At 44.3% G+C, this 18490-nt stretch overlaps 2 protein-coding genes across 4 annotated transcripts in view; one reads left to right on the top strand and one right to left on the bottom strand.

Annotated features, from left to right (window-relative positions):
• Nucleotides 1–1303: 1303 nt before the first annotated feature.
• Nucleotides 1304–18350, bottom strand: RUFY1 (RUN and FYVE domain containing 1). 3 transcript variants are annotated; one of them, XM_005503422.4, is made up of 18 exons: nucleotides 18056–18350; nucleotides 14264–14437; nucleotides 13580–13697; nucleotides 12751–12852; nucleotides 12314–12437; nucleotides 11828–11886; nucleotides 11047–11112; nucleotides 10371–10440; nucleotides 9350–9451; nucleotides 8831–8947; nucleotides 7288–7455; nucleotides 5693–5790; nucleotides 5198–5317; nucleotides 4319–4448; nucleotides 3395–3489; nucleotides 2897–2945; nucleotides 2638–2715; nucleotides 1304–2034 (listed from the first exon to the last, which is right to left on the bottom strand). In XM_005503422.4, the coding sequence occupies exons 1-18, from the start codon at nucleotides 18321–18323 to the stop codon at nucleotides 1891–1893; spliced, it is 2082 nt and encodes a 693-aa protein (XP_005503479.2). In that variant the 5' UTR covers nucleotides 18324–18350; the 3' UTR covers nucleotides 1304–1890. The 3 variants fall into 3 exon arrangements, with proteins under 3 accessions (XP_005503479.2, XP_021144692.1, XP_005503478.1); XM_021289017.2 differs by lacking the exon at nucleotides 18056–18350 and adding an exon at nucleotides 14550–14783; XM_005503421.3 differs by lacking the exon at nucleotides 18056–18350 and adding an exon at nucleotides 14545–14764.
• The window catches only part of ADAMTS2 (ADAM metallopeptidase with thrombospondin type 1 motif 2), a 244086-nt gene continuing 240443 nt past the window's right edge, over nucleotides 14848–18490 (top strand). Inside the window, exon 1 of the mRNA XM_005503424.3 lies at nucleotides 14848–15112. The gene's annotated coding sequence lies outside the window, so the exon portion shown is untranslated. The remainder of the gene's footprint in view (nucleotides 15113–18490) is intronic.

The following is an 18490-nucleotide window of genomic DNA, read 5'->3' on the forward strand; positions in this document are numbered from 1 at the left end:
AACTCATTCCTTCTTGACCTCCAGCTTCTGGGGTGTAGCTACACCTGCAGAGGTGTCACTGTGTGTCCTTGGTGGCTGTAGTACTCTTAACATGCCTCTGCCATGTGCGTTGTTACTGCTTCTAAAGAGATTCTCACCTAGAAGCTGCTGTTGGGGGGTGTTAAATGATGGGGGGCTCTCAGCTGAGGGGGGTTGGTGAACAAAACCAAGTCTGGGACCTGACCAGGGCTCTTCAGAGCTGCACATGGGGGCCAGGGTCCTTCTGTACTTGGGGGTGTCTCTTTGGAGTCAAAATGCTGTGTCAATTGACTTTGCTGCTTGGTGCAACCATGTTTCAATAAATTCCACTTGTCAAACACCATGCTTAAAGATGTGGTTTTATAAGCAGCTCAGTTACAGCTTTTGAGCTCTGGAATTTCCTCCCTGAATGAATCACAAGAGTGGCTGGGGTTGGAAGGGACCTCTGGAGATCATCTGGTCCAACCCACCTGCCAAAGCAGGTTCACCAGGGCAGATCACACAGGAATGTGTCCCCATGTGTTTGAATGTCTCCAGAGGAGACTCCACAGCCTCTCTGGACAGCCTGTTCCAGGGCTCTGCCACCTCAAAGGAAAAAGCTGCTCCTCAACAGCAAAGTGGAATCTGCTTCTCTGCATTTGCCATAGTAAACTTATTTGCCCTTTCCCCATTCTTCCCCAGGGGTTAGAAATTTGAGGTCCTTTAATGCAGTGAAGGAAACCCCATGATCTTCTGCAGTGGTGGATCTAGAAAGGGCCAAATCTTGAGCCCTTGAACCCTGCAGCCGCTGTTCCTGGCTGCTGCCTGCGGGCAGCACTCACAGTATCACAGTATGTTTGGGATTGGAAGGGACCTCAAAAGATCATCTAGTCCAATCCCCCTGCTGGAGCAGGAACGCCCAGGTGAGGTCGCACAGGAACATGTCCAGGCGGGTCTTGAATGTCTCCAGAGAAGGAGGGCTGGTGCCAGAGCTCAGCTTGGCACAGACTCAGCTCAGGGTTTCCTGCTCAGGCTGCAGAAATCATCATGAGCAGGAGACACACAGAAGCCAGGAACACTCACTGGTCAAGGCAGCTCAAGTGAGCAAGAGCCAGGTGGTCACAGCAAAGCTGGAGTCACTTCCCCCTGTTCTGGGGAAGGACGGGGGCAGTTCCACCAGCAGCACTGGCTTCATCTCAGATGCATTTCAGGGGCTCTGGCTTCAGCCTCGGTGTGCACAATGGTGCAGTGTTCTCTTCTGGGATCCACGACTGGCAGCTGTTAAAAATCAGAACTTCAACCTTGCTTTCAGTTTTTGCAAAGGTTTTATTGTGTAACTACCGTACTGTGGTCACAGCGACTGTCAGAACAGGTACAAGGCGTAGTTTGTGACTCTGCAGTGAACTGAAGGCACATTCATTGACACTCATTGTAAAGCTCTTTCTATAGACAATTCATAAATTGACCTTTCTTCTCTGTACTTCAAATACAAAACTGTACAGGAGCCAGTGAAACACAGGAGCACCTTGTGACGATGCAGAGGAACCGAAGTTAATGTGCAGACAGTGATGTCTAGAGGGATCAAGTAAATGTAGAAATACCATATACAAATTTTAATACAAATATCTATAAAAATCAGAAAAGTGAGTTTACATTTTAGTTTCAAATAGAACTTTGAGGGAAATTACAGTTTATATAATTGTCTTAATTATTCCAGTTGGAGAAGCATTAGCTTGCATAATCCCTACAAATTATTTTGCACTGCTCTGTCTTACAGTGGAAAGTATTCCAGACCAGACAGTCTGCTGCACAGAAGGTGCCTGGAATGCAGAATTAAAAAAATAATGGCTACTTTTCCAATGTTTAAGTGGTCCCGTCGAGGTTACGAAAGCCTTAGGAGGAGTTAGACGAACACCGCTGAAGGAGTAAAGTGTGACAAGTATCACAAACACGGACAGGCTTAGGATACGATGGCAGCGCAAGTTCATTACTGGAGCAAGTGTTGCAGAAGATGTCCCCACAGTTTCTGCAGTGATGCTACAAACGGAGAGTTAGAATCAGCACAGCTGCCTCAAAACGGAGCATCATGAAGAGATAAATCAGACCTTATAAAAGCTTTTGGGGTCCTCCCAAGAGCCCCAGCTCTCCCAGCAGCACCTGTGAACCCGAAGGGGTGCGGCCCCAGATCCCCGTGCAGCCCCTGGGGCTGGAGGGGCCGCTCAGCCGCCAGGTCCCAGCGCTCGGCCTGGATCATCTCAGGAGAGCGCACACAGGCACGGCTCCGCGCGCAGATCGGGTGCCTGGGCTGCCACGCTGGGCTGTCCCAAACCCCGGGGCCCAAAAGGCAGCGTGCGGGGCCTGTGAGCGTCCTGTCCCGCTGCACACAGCCCAGCAGGGACACGTGACGAGCCACGTCACGAGGGGACACAGCCCACAGCAGCTCCCTGCCAAGGGAAGGGCCCAGGCAGGAGGAGAACGTCACTTTTAGGATGGGAAATACCCAATTACTTCCCTCTGTATTGATAATGCCAACAAGCCCTGGAACTGAAGCAATGCCAGTCTGCCCTCAGAAACTCGGCAACAGCACAATTTTTTTGCCTTTTGTCACAGAAAACAGAAAAATGCACTGAACACCACTACCTTCCTCCTGGAGATGGAGAACTCCTTTTCACATTGCTTGCAGTGAGTCGCTTCGTCATCCTTCAGCCAGGTATGGCCCTAGAAAATCAAAGTGAAAATCTCACTGTAGATAGAAATAAACGTATAAAATCAAATTCAAAGGCTGTTTACCAACACTGTTGGTATTTTCAAAAGCCATCTTTTAAGTAGGATAACCATGTGAAATTTGAAGGTGTTAAATGCGCATGCTTAAGGAAAATATCCATGAGATGCAGAGTACCTTCAGCGCTTTATTTACTTCTTTGATATCTTCCATCTTCAACTTTGATCTGGAAAAAAAGACAGTCATTCCCTCTGCATGACTTTACACGTAGTTGTGTTCAGTTTAGCTGCCATTCCACTGTCCAGCCACTGAATCTACACCCAGATCTTCGGTCAGCTCCCTGGTACAACTCTGAACCGCTCAGCAGCACCAGGAAGCTTTGTCACTGGGGGTTTGTGCCCTTCTCAGTACATGCAGAGGAACGTGGGAAACGAAAGTTCCACTGCAAGAGCTCAGCATTTACTGCGTCGTTTCCTGGCTCAGCCAGCTTACTCATGCAAGGATCTTCCCTCACTTCTATTTCATGGCTGCTTAGTTTCCCACGTATACTAATTGCATCCTAAAATTCTCGTGTTTAACTGATTTTTATAACTGGATGCGTTTTAAAGTTATTTGTATGTCTTTGATAGCCCATCCTCCCAGCTACGTCACTTCAGTTCAGTTCCTAGAACTTACTGGCTGAGATGAAGTCCCATTTCTTGGAGAGCTTGCTCCTGCTCCTCACAGACTTTCTCTAACTGCTGCTTCTCATCTTGCAGTTTTCTCAGTTCCTATAAAATCAAGCACAAAATCAAGGGTTTTTTGTGTGCCAAGTTTGACCCATAACCAGGTAGTTCATCCAAAGTACCCAAGCAGTTCACAACAAGAAGCGCCTTTAAACCTATTCCAAAGGCTTGATTTTTAGAATCGCACGGGTGAACCACCCCTGGGTTATTGTAGAGCACAAACAATGAAATCATTTAACCATATCGACCAGAAAGAGAGGAAGATTTTCAGGCTTTAAACATCCTTGACCACAGGACGTTTAAACATCCTTGACCACAAGACCAGCAGTCCTGTGCCCACACACGAGCGTACAGATACTGGCGTACACTGGTGCCTTCGAAATCTAAACGGCTAGATACACAGGCACAGATTCCCTTTAGGTTAACAAGAATTTTCACTCTTAAAAAATAAATTGCATCCAATTGTTTTGTATGCTTGAAAACATGTTCTTATTTTATTACAGATGGTTAAAAGAATCACACTCTCAGTGAAACCTCTGAACTTGCCATTTCCTACCTGAGCAGGGGTATCTCACCACAGGACAGCTGCTGAGCTTTTGTCCCCAGTGTCTCAGCTCAGCTGCTGACTGGCAAGTGGCTCAGACACAGAGCATTGGGGCCACCAGCTCAACCGCTCCCATCGCCCGCGCCCTGTACCGCGCCAAGTTCCTTCTCCTGGCATTTCATGCGCAGACTCGCGTTACGTCAACCAAGCTTCTGGAACCACCCCAAGGAGGCTGGTACAGAAGAAATTACTCTCCTACAGATGCGAACATCGCACTGGTTCTACGTCAGCTTTAATCCTGAACGCTGGGCGCCTTTGCGCTGTGCGTACCTTTTTCAGTCCTTCCATTTGTTGCAGTTCTGTTTTAAGCAGAGTGGTAGCATCCTTCTCCTGGTGTAGCTCTCTTTGCAAAGTTTGTCTCTGTTCCTTTTCAGTTTTTAACTCCTTTTCCAGAGTTGAGCTATTTAAAAATAATTCATTCTAAGAAAGCCTAGAGCAGGAAAATATCCTATAGCGCTTAAGGATAGGAATAGTATAAGGAGAAGAAACCTTGTCCAAAAGAGGGCAAAAACTAGAGTGGTGTTCTGGGAAAGGAAAGAACAGGGATGTTATGGCAGCAGACAGCAAAAACGGCATCAGCATTTTCAGGTCACAGAAAACAAGCAGCAATGAATGGCCAGGAGAAAAAAGATTAAAAGAAAAAATGATCCCCACAAGTAGATATTTGACAACCAGTGTTTAAAGAGACATGTTTGAAAATGACACTGTACCCTGAAGTCTGAACTGGGAAAGAAGCGTTTTCTGTAGGTATCAGAAATCTTTAGAGGCTGAACATTCTCCAGGAACACCAGGATGCTCCCCGGCTCCCAACACCCCAAGCAAAACCCCAGTCCTTTGGATGACAGTCACTCCTGTGCTCAGTGCACAAGCACGACCGTTTCTATCTCCTCATTTGGTGAAAAAGCAACTGAAAGCTCCACTGCTCGTCAGAATGACCAGATTTCTACTGGCACTCTGTGCTCCGAATTGGATGTTTTGGAAAAAGCAGTTCAAAATCCCCATGCTAACAGTTCACCACACACAACTTCTGTGCTTTCCTACAACATGGTTCAAACCTACCCCTCTTTAGACCCTAGCACAAAAGGAGTAGAAAGCATTTCTTAAAGAAATGGCAGAAGGGAAGGGAAAAAAATGGGTCAGATTAAATACCATTTGCTATCCAGCTGGGACATCTGCTGCTGACAAGTGTCGAGCCTGCCTGCAAGCTCTTGCTTCATCTTGGTGCATCTTTCTTCTGCAGCCTGCCTTGCCTTTTCTGCATGCTGCAACCTACAAAGTAAGGAACATGTTCAGTTGTTGTTGATTCACGTACTCCTTACCTACACCATCTCATGTTGTTCTTTTAGATTTATCATACAGATCTTTATAGAAATCTTGAACTGAAAATGCTAGCAGAGAAAAAAATTACTCCTGAAAGCAACTGTTTCTGAAAAAAAAAAGAGAGAGAAAAGAGAACAGACACGTGCAGAAGGTGCTAAGGGGGAGAGAAGAAAACAGAACTTCATGCCAGCATGTATGGCCAAGTGTCTATAGGAGACATATCTGACAGTGCTATACTGAGAAATGGAAGGTCATCCCGTAGAGGTTTCAGTCAGAAGTTTTCTACTGACTTCAGTGTTGATTTTCTGAGCTTGCAATTATTACCTCTCTTCCATCTGTTTCATCGAAGACATCATCTCATTTGTTTTTCCTTCAAAAGAGGATATTGCTTCTGTTTTCTGTTGTAATGAACACTCTGCATTCTGTAGGAAAAAGTGAACAGATACTCCAGGCAACACATTTTTGTTTTCTAAAGCACACAGCATTAGTATTTAATGCAAGTCTGCCACTAGATAAAGAATGTTTAGCTTGTTATGGGCCAAGCCTGGGTCTGACTGGAATGTGCATACAAAATGCTGATAATGCCAGAACAGACACTCCTCAAGTTGTTTTATTAAGAGCTCAGAAAAAAACACCCTGACTGTACTAAGTTTTGATCTATGAGACCAGCTACAAGCTAAAAATCTTTTCTTTGGAGTTTGAAGAAAGAAATTACCAGGATAAGAACACCAATTATGACTATTATGACTTGAATGTAACAACTGCACTGAGCAGGCAGGGAACAGGAAGCCAAAAAAGACACAAAATAAATGCAGCTTTTGAAAGCAAAGGCACCGCTCAGCACTGGGAGTGTCTGTGTACCTGGGAAGGAGCGAAGGCTGGGTAAAACCTCAACGGGCATTGCGAAACAGCCCCAAAAAACGAGGAGAAATCCGCTCTGGATTTCTGGCACCGGATATTTATTGAACTCCAACATCATTAACACAGACAAGCTCTGTACTTCATGTGTGAATACTTCCACGCCATCTCTTCCTGTAGAAATGCTGACCTGTACATTTTTTCTCCAATTGAAAAAAACAAATCAAAACACCACAACCCACCCAAATAACAAAAAAACGCCAAGCCATCCCCAAGCCCCTGCAATATACATGACACAAAGGACTGGGACAGTAAACTCTAAAAACCGCCAGGGTAAGGAAGAGACTGAGGAAGGGAGACAGGCCCAGAAAACAAAACGTTTTTCGTTTCACTTCTCTAATCATTGTACTTCTGAAGAGTCAGGTCTTATGCTAAAGGGGCTATAGCAAAATACCTAAAGCAATCCAACAATTTTTTGTTAGCTCCAGAGCCCGGTCTGGCCGCAGAGCTCCCCGCTCCCAACTTCAGTGCTGCCCTTGCCCTGGCCACAGCACCCAGCTGCCCCGCTGGGTACAGCCTGCTGGAAGCAAACGAGAAATGATGGTTTTCTGTTGGTTTAGAGAGGCTTGTTGATGGTTTTTACAGCAAACAGTGTTAAATGCGGTTCAGGTAAAAGGCAAGACAACACAGATGGGAAGGAGAAGACAGTTCTCAGCTGCAGTAAGACATTTTTTAAAGACTAATCATTCCGTGGTTAGAACAAGGGTCCCCGCAACCACGCTCTCCCCTGGGAGAGCTCTCCCTTTGTCTCAGCATTAGCTGGATGATCCCGTGGCACACTACACAGCATACTCAAGGAAACCCTCTTTCCAAACATATCCAATCTCTTATCAATAATGAAGCATAATTAGAAAAACCAATTCTTTATACAGTTTTAAGAAAATTGTTGCATCTAAGTATTGCTTCAGATGCACACTAGTGCATGTACATTCCCACTGCACAAAGACTGTGTGAAAGAGCAACACTACAGCTGCTCTTCCTGTTCTCCGCTACGTACATACCTGAGATTTGTGAAACATCTGCAGGTTAATAGCCTTCACTTCTTCTAACTGTTGGCGAAGTGCTACCAAGGTGTCTTGTTTTTCATGAGTATCTTTTTCCAGAAGTTTCATGGCAATTTCCATTTCTGTTTTCATTCCAATCTGTAGCTCCAGTTCTTTCTCTAGTTCCTTACAAGGAGATTTCCTAGTTACTGCTATGTAGTGATAAATCAGGGATAAGTATTTACAAAACCCACGTAACCTCCCCACCCGAAACTATGCATTACTCTAAGATAATACTGGCCTATGAGTTTACAAAAGGGCTAGGTTCCAAATAATACTGAGAGTTAGCAAGACCGAAATACTGTTTCAGCTCTCCAGACTATGCCATGAGATCTGCACCCTTGCCCTGAAGTGTAGAGCTCACTGTGTAATTTAGCAGCCCATCAAACGAAATATTCCTTCTGGCAGCTGGAGTTGGGTTGACAAGAGCCACGGGCTTCAGCAAGCCTGGGCAGCCCCTCCATCAGACACTAATCAGCAGCTCATTGTGGAAGTGACTGTTGTGCCCATACCACATTTTCCTCGATAAAGACAGTTGCCTTTCTTTGTGGTTTTATCTTAGTCTCTGCTACAATAACCTTGGCAAGTTCTTAACTTTATCTTCAGCATTCCAAAAGCCCCGATTTCTAGTTCTTCTCATACATTCTAAATAACAAATATCAGCGCCTTGTTTGCAATTCCATTAGGAATTCTGAATAGCTATTGTGCTGGTTTGGCTGAATCAAGGTTATTTCCCATGCCGTTGGTCCATTCTCTTCTTGGTAGCTAGCACGGTCTTTTGTTCTGAATTTAGTTTGAGAATAATAACAGAGCATCCTGGGATCAAGTTAAAGTTATCCAGTGTTTGGGATTTGGAATGAAAGAATGTAAGAGCTCACTGATGGTGATACTTATTGCTCGGGAAACCAAGGTCGTCCCATGGTTTGCAAATCAGCAGGTGTATAAATCGGGGAGCAGCAGATCCAGGACAGCTGACTCAAGCTGGCCAACAGAAGAATTCTATACCATGAACATCATGTTCCATATATAAGCAGGAAGTTCCCCCTCTCCTCGACGGGCACCGTCCCTGAGAGGTCCCATCCCTGCTGCTGCTCCTGGGGCCAAATCCCTGTGACTCCCCTATGGCCACTGTGATCTCTGAGTTGAGCTGGATTTCCTGCGCTCCCAGTGTCCACCCGCCAGTGCTCATTGTTGGGAGTGTGTGTTCCAGTGGCTAAGCATTGCTCTGTATATTTTATGATATTCACATTATTATCCATTTTTTTTTTATTGCTTTATAAAATCTGCTTGTTTTTCGTGAGTCTTTCTTCCTTTTTCCTTTCCTTCCCCCCAGGAGAAGGAAAGGTGAGAAGAGAGCTGTTTTGCTGCTTAGCTGCAGGCCCAGCACTGAACAGCAATAGTTCCAACAAGTGCAGAGCACACAGCTTGTACTCGTAAGGCTATCTTAAAGTGGGCAGAATCCTTTATCTTTCATTTCACTTTCTAGAGTTAATTTCCTTACCAGCCTAATTTTTTTTTCTTCTTTCAGCTGCTTCCAGACATCGCTGTACATTTCATCCAGACCCTGGCGTGACTGCTTGTAAGTATCCAATTCTACTTTTGTATCCTCTTTTGTTACCTGTGAGAAAGATCAATGAAAAAAGCCGTGTAAGACCACAGAGTATTTAAAGTATGCCTCAAATTCCTGAGTGCTACTTCAAGCAAAATCCTACTATTTTATAAACAAGGTCACAAACATTAATAAGCTGAAATGCCAAAGAATAGACTAAAATTAAAAGGAGACCCCTCCAATACTTTTTATGCTCCCTCCCTTCTGCAAGTAAATGTTTAAGTGTGCAGCAGAGAACAGCAAAAATCTAATGTCTGTGCATAATACACACAAAGCCAGCGACCTAGACAGGAGCACACTCAACTGCGCTTAGCTTTCCAGTTCAAAGTGCTTTTGAGAGCGCTAACGGCAGTTTATCAAAAAAGATCAGTTACTGTAAGGATCCTCATCATCTTTAAACAGGCATCCCACCTCGACACTTTTTTCACTCCGTTCACGAATTAATTCATTTTGTTGTTTTAACTGCTGCTGCTCTTCCTGAAGTGATCCAATTCGGTCAGTTGCTGCTGCAAGCTGTTTACAAAGAGAACATATATATATTTAATCACTGTATAAGCACGCAACATCTGGAGGAATTCTAAAGTTAGTAGCTTGGCCTTTGTAGCAGGTGTGCTGTTCTCTTCCCCTTTTGGGCCTTTTGTTCTCCCCAGAAGCTGCCTGACCCCTTTGCAGTCATACTAACCACACAGCCTTCATTAATGAGCCCACCAACATTTGCTCACTTCTGCTTCATGCCCTCATCAATTATTTTTAAATACTAACTGTGCAAAGAAGCGCATCCTAGTGTAAAAGGCTAAAAGCCAGCACATATCTGTGATCTGTGGTGTTCATTCTGGTATGAACTAGAAGTCATGCAGCAAGTCAGGGATGACGTTCACTTGTGGAACTTTACGGTATTTTCAAGTGGAGACACCCCAAAACGCATTGGAAACTGGACTACACGGACACACTCTGAACTCATATGTGTGATAACATATATAAACAGTAAAACACCACCACAACAAAAACCAAAACAACCATTATCATGTGTGCTGCCGGGTTCTATTTCAGTTCCCAGCTAATTGAAGTGTGATTCTTTTCCTTCTCTTTCTGAGTTCTGTTTAACTCACTTGACAAATATATGCACATGTGTATGTGCAGAAGGAAGCGGCACAAGCCACGTTCGTTAGAGCAGTACGATTACTTTTGGGTGGAGACACCATTGCAAGACAAAAAAATTTGATTAAAGAAACCTCTCTAATAGGTGCCCAAGAGCATTTTAAGAGCTGACATAATGTAGAAGCTTTCCCCACGTGCCAACCCGTGCCAGTCCTACCAATCCCCCACACTTCATTAGTATGAACTCAAATATTAGGCCTAATATCTATTTTCAGGGAGTTTTCCCTCTGAAGCAAAGGAGTTATGTGAAATAATTAACAGACCAGACACAAACCTCTTCCTGAAGTTTCGAATTGGTCTTTTCTAAACAGTCTATTTTGTTCTGAAGATCTGCAACCGTGCAACTGCAGCAAGGAAAAGAAACACATAAAAACAATATAAGAAATGCTAGTGTTCAACATTTATTCCTATCCTCAACAATACTTTCACCATCTTGCATTTGTTAATAATGAAATAGTTTGGTGAGCTGGCAAATAAATCTCAGAGGAAGGACAATTGTCCCTCTTAAGCACCGACAGGACCATGCATTTCCCTAGAGTTGGCAGCCCTGTTCTGGCTTATCTTTTGCAGGCTTAACACCTCACTGATGTTCAAGAGCATGAGACCTGCTCCTTCCACTGAACAACCATGGGGAAGAATAAAGACTCTTCTGCTAAAGTATGAATTTCCAGATGCACTTGTAATAGTTTTCCCTTGAAAAAGTAGCTCAAAATTCTTCTGTTAGTAAGTCTCAAAAAAGTCAACTATCATTACACAGACTTGTTTTCTGCATTGCATATGCCATCAGAAGAGTAAGAGCACAAAGTGAAACTGAGATTTTCGGAAATAATCAGAAAGGCATTTTAATGTCAGGCAAAAATCTGCGAGACTGACAGCAGAGACATTTGAAGTCATACCGGAAAAAACAAACAAGACAAGTGTTTATACATTAGTACAGATGAAAATCTCACCTTAGATGTCGATTAAGTTCTTCCACATAATGCTTCTGGTCAAGGACAGCTGTAATCCCTCCATCTCTAGTAGGAAAAGTGATTATTGATTGATTGAGAAAAAAACCCGTTATCCTAAGTTGTTAGTTTGTACTAGAGTCTTCAGCACAGACGTGCAAACTGAGCTGAAACCTTTTCTCCTTTTCTTTTAAAAATACTTGTGCCCGAGCTAGACCAGAAGCACAAGGGAGATGAAGCAGCTGTTGAGCTGCTTGTCCCCAGCGGCTGAATATTAAAGTGCTCTGAAGCACCAGGAGCACACAAACTGTGAAGCCCCCTCCATTCTCCACAAGTCTTCTAGATATAGTGATGCGAACCGCTGAAGTTTCTAATTCACGTAAAAGTACTTTTTTTTTTCCTCCATAACTGATCTTTCCCACAAAGACAGCTACTTGAGAGCATTGCTGAAAATGCTTAGAAACAAAGCAGTGATTTAACAGAGGGTGACCTGCCAGATTATGGCTCCTAAACCCCAATAAAAACAAAACCTAAAATTATGGGTGCTTTTAATTTGGTCCCAGCTCAAGATACAAACTCTCCACACAGTATTGTTGTTAAAAACACCATGGACTCCACCTTTGAAATTATTACTTAGGTTTAGCTACCAAAATCTATCTCGGATTCTGTTTTTTGAATGATTGAAAGAGTCTGACCTCTCTAGCACTCATGTGCTCCCACAGACTGTCTGACAGGTTTGTTCTACACACCCCATAATTTAGAATCACTAATTCACCATACATACTGTTTGCCATCACTGTCCTGTGTTTCCTTAAGGTACAAGGAAAAATCAATCACTCCAACCTGAAAAAATATATTGAAAATATTAACATACCTTCATAGTGCAATTCTGCATGGCAGCACGCATTGCAGGATATTTGAAAAAGTGTAAAAATCTGAAGTTTAAGTTTACAGAGACAGATAATACCTAGACTCTTCCCAGCTGAAGCAAATGTGCAAGCTAGTGTTTGTCATAAAAGCATCAAAATGACCATATTCAGCGTGCTCACTTTCCTAGCAGTTACTAGTTTTTACAGCATTTCCATAAACTGCTACTTAAAGAGATGGATACTTATGCATCTTGTTTTGATTCAACGTGGGAAACATAACCAGCTTCAATACGCGCCATTCGGAACAGAATTCAGGACCCATCTCTGTAAAGTTTTTATCAATGTGCTTAATTCTACTAGAATCTTATAATGACTAATCTTATTTAAGCTTCAGTCTTCACCTGGGAATCCAAGTCTTCTCCTTTCAAGCAAAGGTTTGCATCAATAACATTCAGTCCAACCAGCAGACCCACAATGACGGCTCCTTCCTCCTCCATCATCAACGCATCAGGTTCGTAAAATTCACTAGAAGAAATATTAGAAGGCATCACTGCACATCAAACAATCATAATGGTACTTCCACCACTGAAATAATTTCTGTAGCCCTTCTAAAGCTCAGTTGATCAGCCCCTTCCCTAATTATTGCACAAAGCAGAAGATCAAGTACTCTCACAGAAAATACTTGTTCCTCTGTAGGTTCACTGCAAAAACAATTAACAACTTGCTCCTCTGCAGGTTGTAAGAACAAGCTTAAAGTGGTCAATTAACGACCTCTTGCTGCAGCAATGCAAGGTTTCAGTGACTGAGTGAATACAATCTACATATGTCTACACTTTACCTTAATAGATGCTTATGGTCCAAGAGTACTTTAAGATAATCTGCCAGTTTCTTTTGCATGAGTGCTAGATAAAGCCAAGCCCTTCCTCTTCCCACCGCAGTCCTGAAATGAAAAGTTGCATGTTTTGGTAAAAAAAAAAACCAAAAAATATTTTATTAAGCAGATTTGTGCAAGTCAAAATTCTCCCTTTACAAGGGCAGATGAAGGTTGTTAGTGATTTAAAAACAACCACTCAACCAAAAAAATGCCCAGACAAAAAAAACCAAACCCAAACAAAAAAACACACCCCGCCCCCCCAATCCTTGGGGAAATGAAGTGTTGTCTCCAGAACACAGAAGCATTTAAGTACATCCCATTGGTTCAGCGAGGGGAAGTATATTGCAAACTCTTCCTAACTTAGAAAGACATACATATTTTCAACTACCACCATAACCCAACTATTGATGGGTTCTAGCACTAAAACTGGTCTCTTTCCATCATCCTGAATTACCCAAATGAAACACTACTAACCCATGTACAAAATGAGACAGACATAAAAGCGAGGGAAAGAAGAGGAAAGAAAACATCTCCGATGATATTATGGTTATTTTTAGCAAGGTTATAGTAGTTTCCAAATGCTGTTTTTAACCTGACAGCATTGTTTGAATCAGAAGCACTGAGTAGTCTGAGATGTCCTCTTTATCTCTTAGAGAAGTCAATGCCTCCTACACACCCTATTTTTCTCTTTGGGAATGAGATCTCATTAAGGAGGGCAAGAGACTACACAAAAGGTTCTTTTTTTTCCCCCAGCAGTATAAGCAAAACGCATCATTCCCAACAATCAACTTACTTCAGCTCTGGCAGATTTTTAACACTAGTTGCTATATCTGATGCTTCAGGACAAAGTTTTTCCACTAGCTCCAAAGGACCAAAAAATGATTTGTTCTGTCCGATAAAAGTCTTCTTCACTAAAGGGAATAAACAGAGAAGTTTGTGAGGAGAAGTGACAGGCTTCCTACTTCAGCATTACAAATTTTAGTCTGTGTTTTACTTTGTCTTACCAGCTCCTAATACGTCAATGGAGATGGGGCATTAAAAATACCCTGACAGTTCAGGAGGCACATAATACAGGGTATATCGGAAAGTAACTGCACAGTTCACAGAACTATAGAATTACAGAGTGGCTGGGCTTGGAAGGGACCTCTGGAGATCATCTGGTCCAACCCACCTGCTGAAGCAGGTTCACCAGGGCAGATCACACAGGATCGTGTTAGGGTAGGTTTGAATGTCTCCAGAGAAGGAGACTCCACAACCTTCCTGTTCCAGGACTCCGGCACCCTCAAAGTAAAAGTTTCTCCTCATATTCAGATGGAATCTCCAATGCTTGAGTCTATAAGTTATACCTGTAACACTGATTAGCATCGTACTGTGTATGAGATTAATGCTGTTGTACAGAAGTCAAACCGGAGGCACAACAAGACACAACACAGAGCCGTTCATCTGCCCCTCCTCAGCGAGGGCAGCGGGCGCCCACCTTTGAGGCCGTGCTTGAGGCAGTGCTCCAGCACCACGAAGAACTGCTGCAGGGGGGGGAAGTCGGAGTCCAGGGTCCGTCCCAGGCTCAGGGCCGACTGGATCAGGGTTTTGATGCTGAGCTTCATCATGTTCATGAGGTTGGCGCGCTCCTCCATGGCGCTGCACCGTGCACCTGCCCGGGGACACACAGGCGGAAAAAGAAAAGCTGGGTTTAGAAACGTGCTCCTCCTGACCCCTCTCAGCGCTGACAAGAGCGATACCTCCCGTGCTGGTCCCCACCTTACGGAGGCGAAGGGCTGAAGAGACGGGTGTAGGACACGGTCTGGGCGAACCCTCCAACACGAAGGACGCGCCGGCAAGAGGTGACACGGGGGCTGCTGCGCAGGCCCTGCTGCTCCCAGGGCCCGCCGCCCCCCGGGGGGACACGGCACCTGTCCCCTCTCCCCCCCGGGGCCCAGCGACACCTCCCGGGCGGCGGGGCCGTTCCCGGACGGCGGCCGGAGGGCAGCGCCCGCCTGCGTTACCGCGGCAACGGCACCTGCGCCAGCACCCCGAGAGCTCTCGCGAGAGCGAGTGTCGGGCGCCATTTTAGAACGAGTCTGTGCCGGGCGGCGGGGCCCGCGCCCTCAGCTGTTCCCTCACACCCGAAGGAGCTAAAACCAGGCTGCCAGATACCGCTTTTCCTTCAGTCAGCAGCAGGCTGTCACAGGGGCTGCCAGATGCAGACCGCTGCCCACCTAAATGGTCTTGTGAGCCAGCGCTGTTGCGTGAGGAGAATCCTGTCACCTGGGCACCAAACGCGGCCACGCTCACAGAAATGGCGGTTGCAAAAGGCCAAGTCGAACAGGTAGAGCCCCTGTGGTAGTCACGTGCAAGATTACTAACGGTATTCCTAACACCATGAAAAATTCTCTTTGGTACTAATTTTCATTATTACCTTCCTTTTTTTCTGTACATAATGCTAATTTAGGATTTAGACCAAGCAAAACTCCCACATCAAAACAGTGAAAATGATGTCGTTCTAATCCAATTGATCTCAACAATCACAAGCACACAAAGTCCTGTCTTCTCAGCAGCCTGTTGTGTCAATGGCTGTAGCCAATGTAGCAGACACCTCAAAATAGCATTTAACGTCTTGAGATGAGGCTGAGGATTAAAAGGGTTGTAATATTTTAACTTTTTATGTCAATATTGTCAGGTTGCACATCAGAATAGGAAAGAAGCTGACTGCAGAAACAGAAAATGAGTAACTTTGAGTATTGGGGTGTTTCGGTAGCAATGGCAACTTATTTTGATGGCCTCCTGAATTTGAATTTTTATTTCATCAGGAATACTTTGATTGTAAGCCTTGCTCAAGACACAGGCATTGTATTATACACAAGACTTTATAAAAAATAATACTGTGAGTCAAAATTTGTATAAAACGGCATCTTAATAAGGGTTTGTATTAGGTTAAATAATTACTTGAACATTCTTTTTTAGGCTGTTGCAAATTTACAGTGTCAAGTACATCTTTTGCAAAACTGTGTACAAGTTGGTACACGCAAAATAGGCAGGTATTAGATACGTGACCAACGCCAAGCCTCAAAGATTAGGAACTGAGTTACGTAAGCGCAAAAGATCACAGATGTTCTGCTGCAGTCTTGAAGAACACAGTCATACAGTCTCATAATTAAGTATATTTGTTCTAACATCTTTTTGAGGCCCATGCCTTGTTTTCTGTGATTATTCACCACATTTTGAAGTCAGAAAACACTGAAGCACAAAGAAAAGCAGTTCATTATCTCTTGCTCTTTAAGACTGCAAGTCTTGATTTGTATTCTTTAGATTTGTAGCTCCCAGCCTTCTCTGCAAGGCAGGACATAATGGCAGACACTTGTTTTATGATGTTCCTTTGTATGTGTCCAGCTGACTGTATGGTGTGCAGCACTGTTTACGTGTGAGCAACAGATCTGAAGGAGCAGGTAGAGGTTACAAAATTTCTGGAAAAAGGCGGCAGCAGGGAACAAACTGCTGGTTTTCCACAACTGGTCTTGCAGGCCTCTGCTTATTTCTTAAAAATACCTGCTTTAAATTGAATTTAGTGCTTGGTCAACAGTAACAATGAATAGGCAGAATAGGTGATTTGGTCCTTGTTCACATTTCATATCTAGGTTATGAACAGTTTTTTTTTTCTGGAATTTTCCATAAAACTTATCAATATACTATCTGAATATTTTGAACAATTTGGGGAGGTAGTGTTGTATTCCATTTCTTTACAGATAAGAAGCTGAAAGATTGTGATACAAGTTCCATTAATTGTGAGAGCTCCATTTCAGGCAAGAGAACATTTTATTCCCGACCCCTTGCCAAATGCTGTAGGTTGTTTAGAATTATATCTCTTCCAGCATTATTCCAAATGCAACTGAAGAAAATGGGATATTCTGCCCTTTGTCAGGTTAGATCCCAGGTGCTCCAGATGGGCATCCAGGAAACAAATCTGTGAGAAGTTTGGTGTGAGACTTAGGAATGCAGGGAAAGATAAAATCTAGTTTTTTCAGGATCACATTAATATTAAACCCTGACCATGCAACACTGAGGAATTTTTAAAAAAAAGTTCATTAGCAGTAACATATTTCACCATGCAGTCACGATTAATCCCCACAGAACTCCAGCTTAAATACTTAATATCATTAAAAACAAAAAGGTCAGCACCAGTTAGCAGAACTGGGCTGCATTGCTCCAAAACCATCAAGCGCTCACCTGAGTGTCTGGAGTGTGGACTCCAGGCCCAGTCACCACTACATTTGAATGGTCTTGTTTCCATGTTATGAAATAGTTTGTGTTGGAAGGGACCTTCCAAACTCCCCCAGTGCCCCCCCTGCCATGAGCAGGGACATCTTCACCAGCTCAGGGTGCTCAGAGCCCCGTCCAGCCTGGCCTGGGATGTCTCCAGGGACGGTTCATCCACCACCTCTCTGCCCAACCTGGGCCAGGCTCTCAGCACCCTCAGGGTCAAGAGTTTCTTCCTCATGTCCAGCCTGAATCTCCCTTCTTTAGTTTAAAACCATCACCCCTTGTCCTATTTGAACAGGGTTGGCAAAAAAGTCTGTCCCCATCTCTCTTATCGGCCAATTTTAAGTACAGAAAAGCCACAATAAGGTCTCCCCAGAGCCCTCTCTTCTCCAGTCTGAATGAACATCACTGAGATTTAATTTCCATATGAATTCAACTAAAGCCCTTTTAATTCAGTTCTAAGAGACCTGTTCCATAAATCTGTATGGTTGCTATGTTAATGGATGTAGATGTTTAATAGAGCAAGCTGTGGTTAAGCAGAAGCCATTTTTAGCATAGTTACAAAGTAATTTATAACACATCTATGTCTTATTTCACTTGTCCACTTTCTGACATGACAGCCGTACAAGGACAGTGTTCATCCTTCTCTGAGCCTTCTCTGGAAGGATAACGAACCAACTAGATAGTTAAGGGTGCAGTTTGGCTGCTGCTGAGAACTTCAAGGGAGGGGGAGAAAGGAATCACAGAATGAGGGAACCAAGTTAAAGCCTACTGCACAAAACTAAAGTCAATTTTCCCCAATATAATCACAGTTTAGGATTCTTCTGTTCATAATAAATTTCGTTAAGTTCGACATCTGTGTTGCTCGCATCATTTCCCTTAATTGAAAAAGTGCAGCGTCAGATTTTTAAAAACAAATCCACAACCACGCATCACTGACACTAACCAACAGCACTTAGGGGAAGCCAACTAATTTTTGCACCGTAAAGCAATTTACAGAGAAGCAGAGCCGTACTTGTTCGTGCGGTGCTGTCGGTGCCGGCGGCTCTGGGGATCAGTCCCGCCAGGGATGCCGATCTTAGCGCGCTGCCGTAGCCCAGCGCCAAGTTCTCCGAGGCTTTCCTGGCTAGCGAGAGGATGGGCGCAGACCAGCGCGCCTCCTCCGCTTTCTCTGTTTCCTCGCTTTTCAGCTCGGCCGCATTAGGAACCTGGTTTTTGTCGATAATCTCGAAGTCTTCTTTGCTCTCGGCGGCAGAGGCGGCGCGGCGCTCCAGTGCGGCCATCTTGGAGGAGTCACATGACACCAGCCGTGAGCAAAGGAGCCGGGCGTCGGATCCGGCCCGGGCACCGCACAGCGGCTGCGGTAGGGGACCGTGAGACAAACCTCTCCAGAACCGAGCGCTTTGCTTCGTGTTCTGAGTTAGAGACTCGGGGATGCGGGGGCGGAGGC

This window comes from Columba livia, chromosome 14 (genome assembly GCF_036013475.1).
Source record: "Columba livia isolate bColLiv1 breed racing homer chromosome 14, bColLiv1.pat.W.v2, whole genome shotgun sequence".
In the NCBI taxonomy this organism is placed as follows: Eukaryota; Metazoa; Chordata; class Aves; order Columbiformes; family Columbidae; genus Columba; species Columba livia.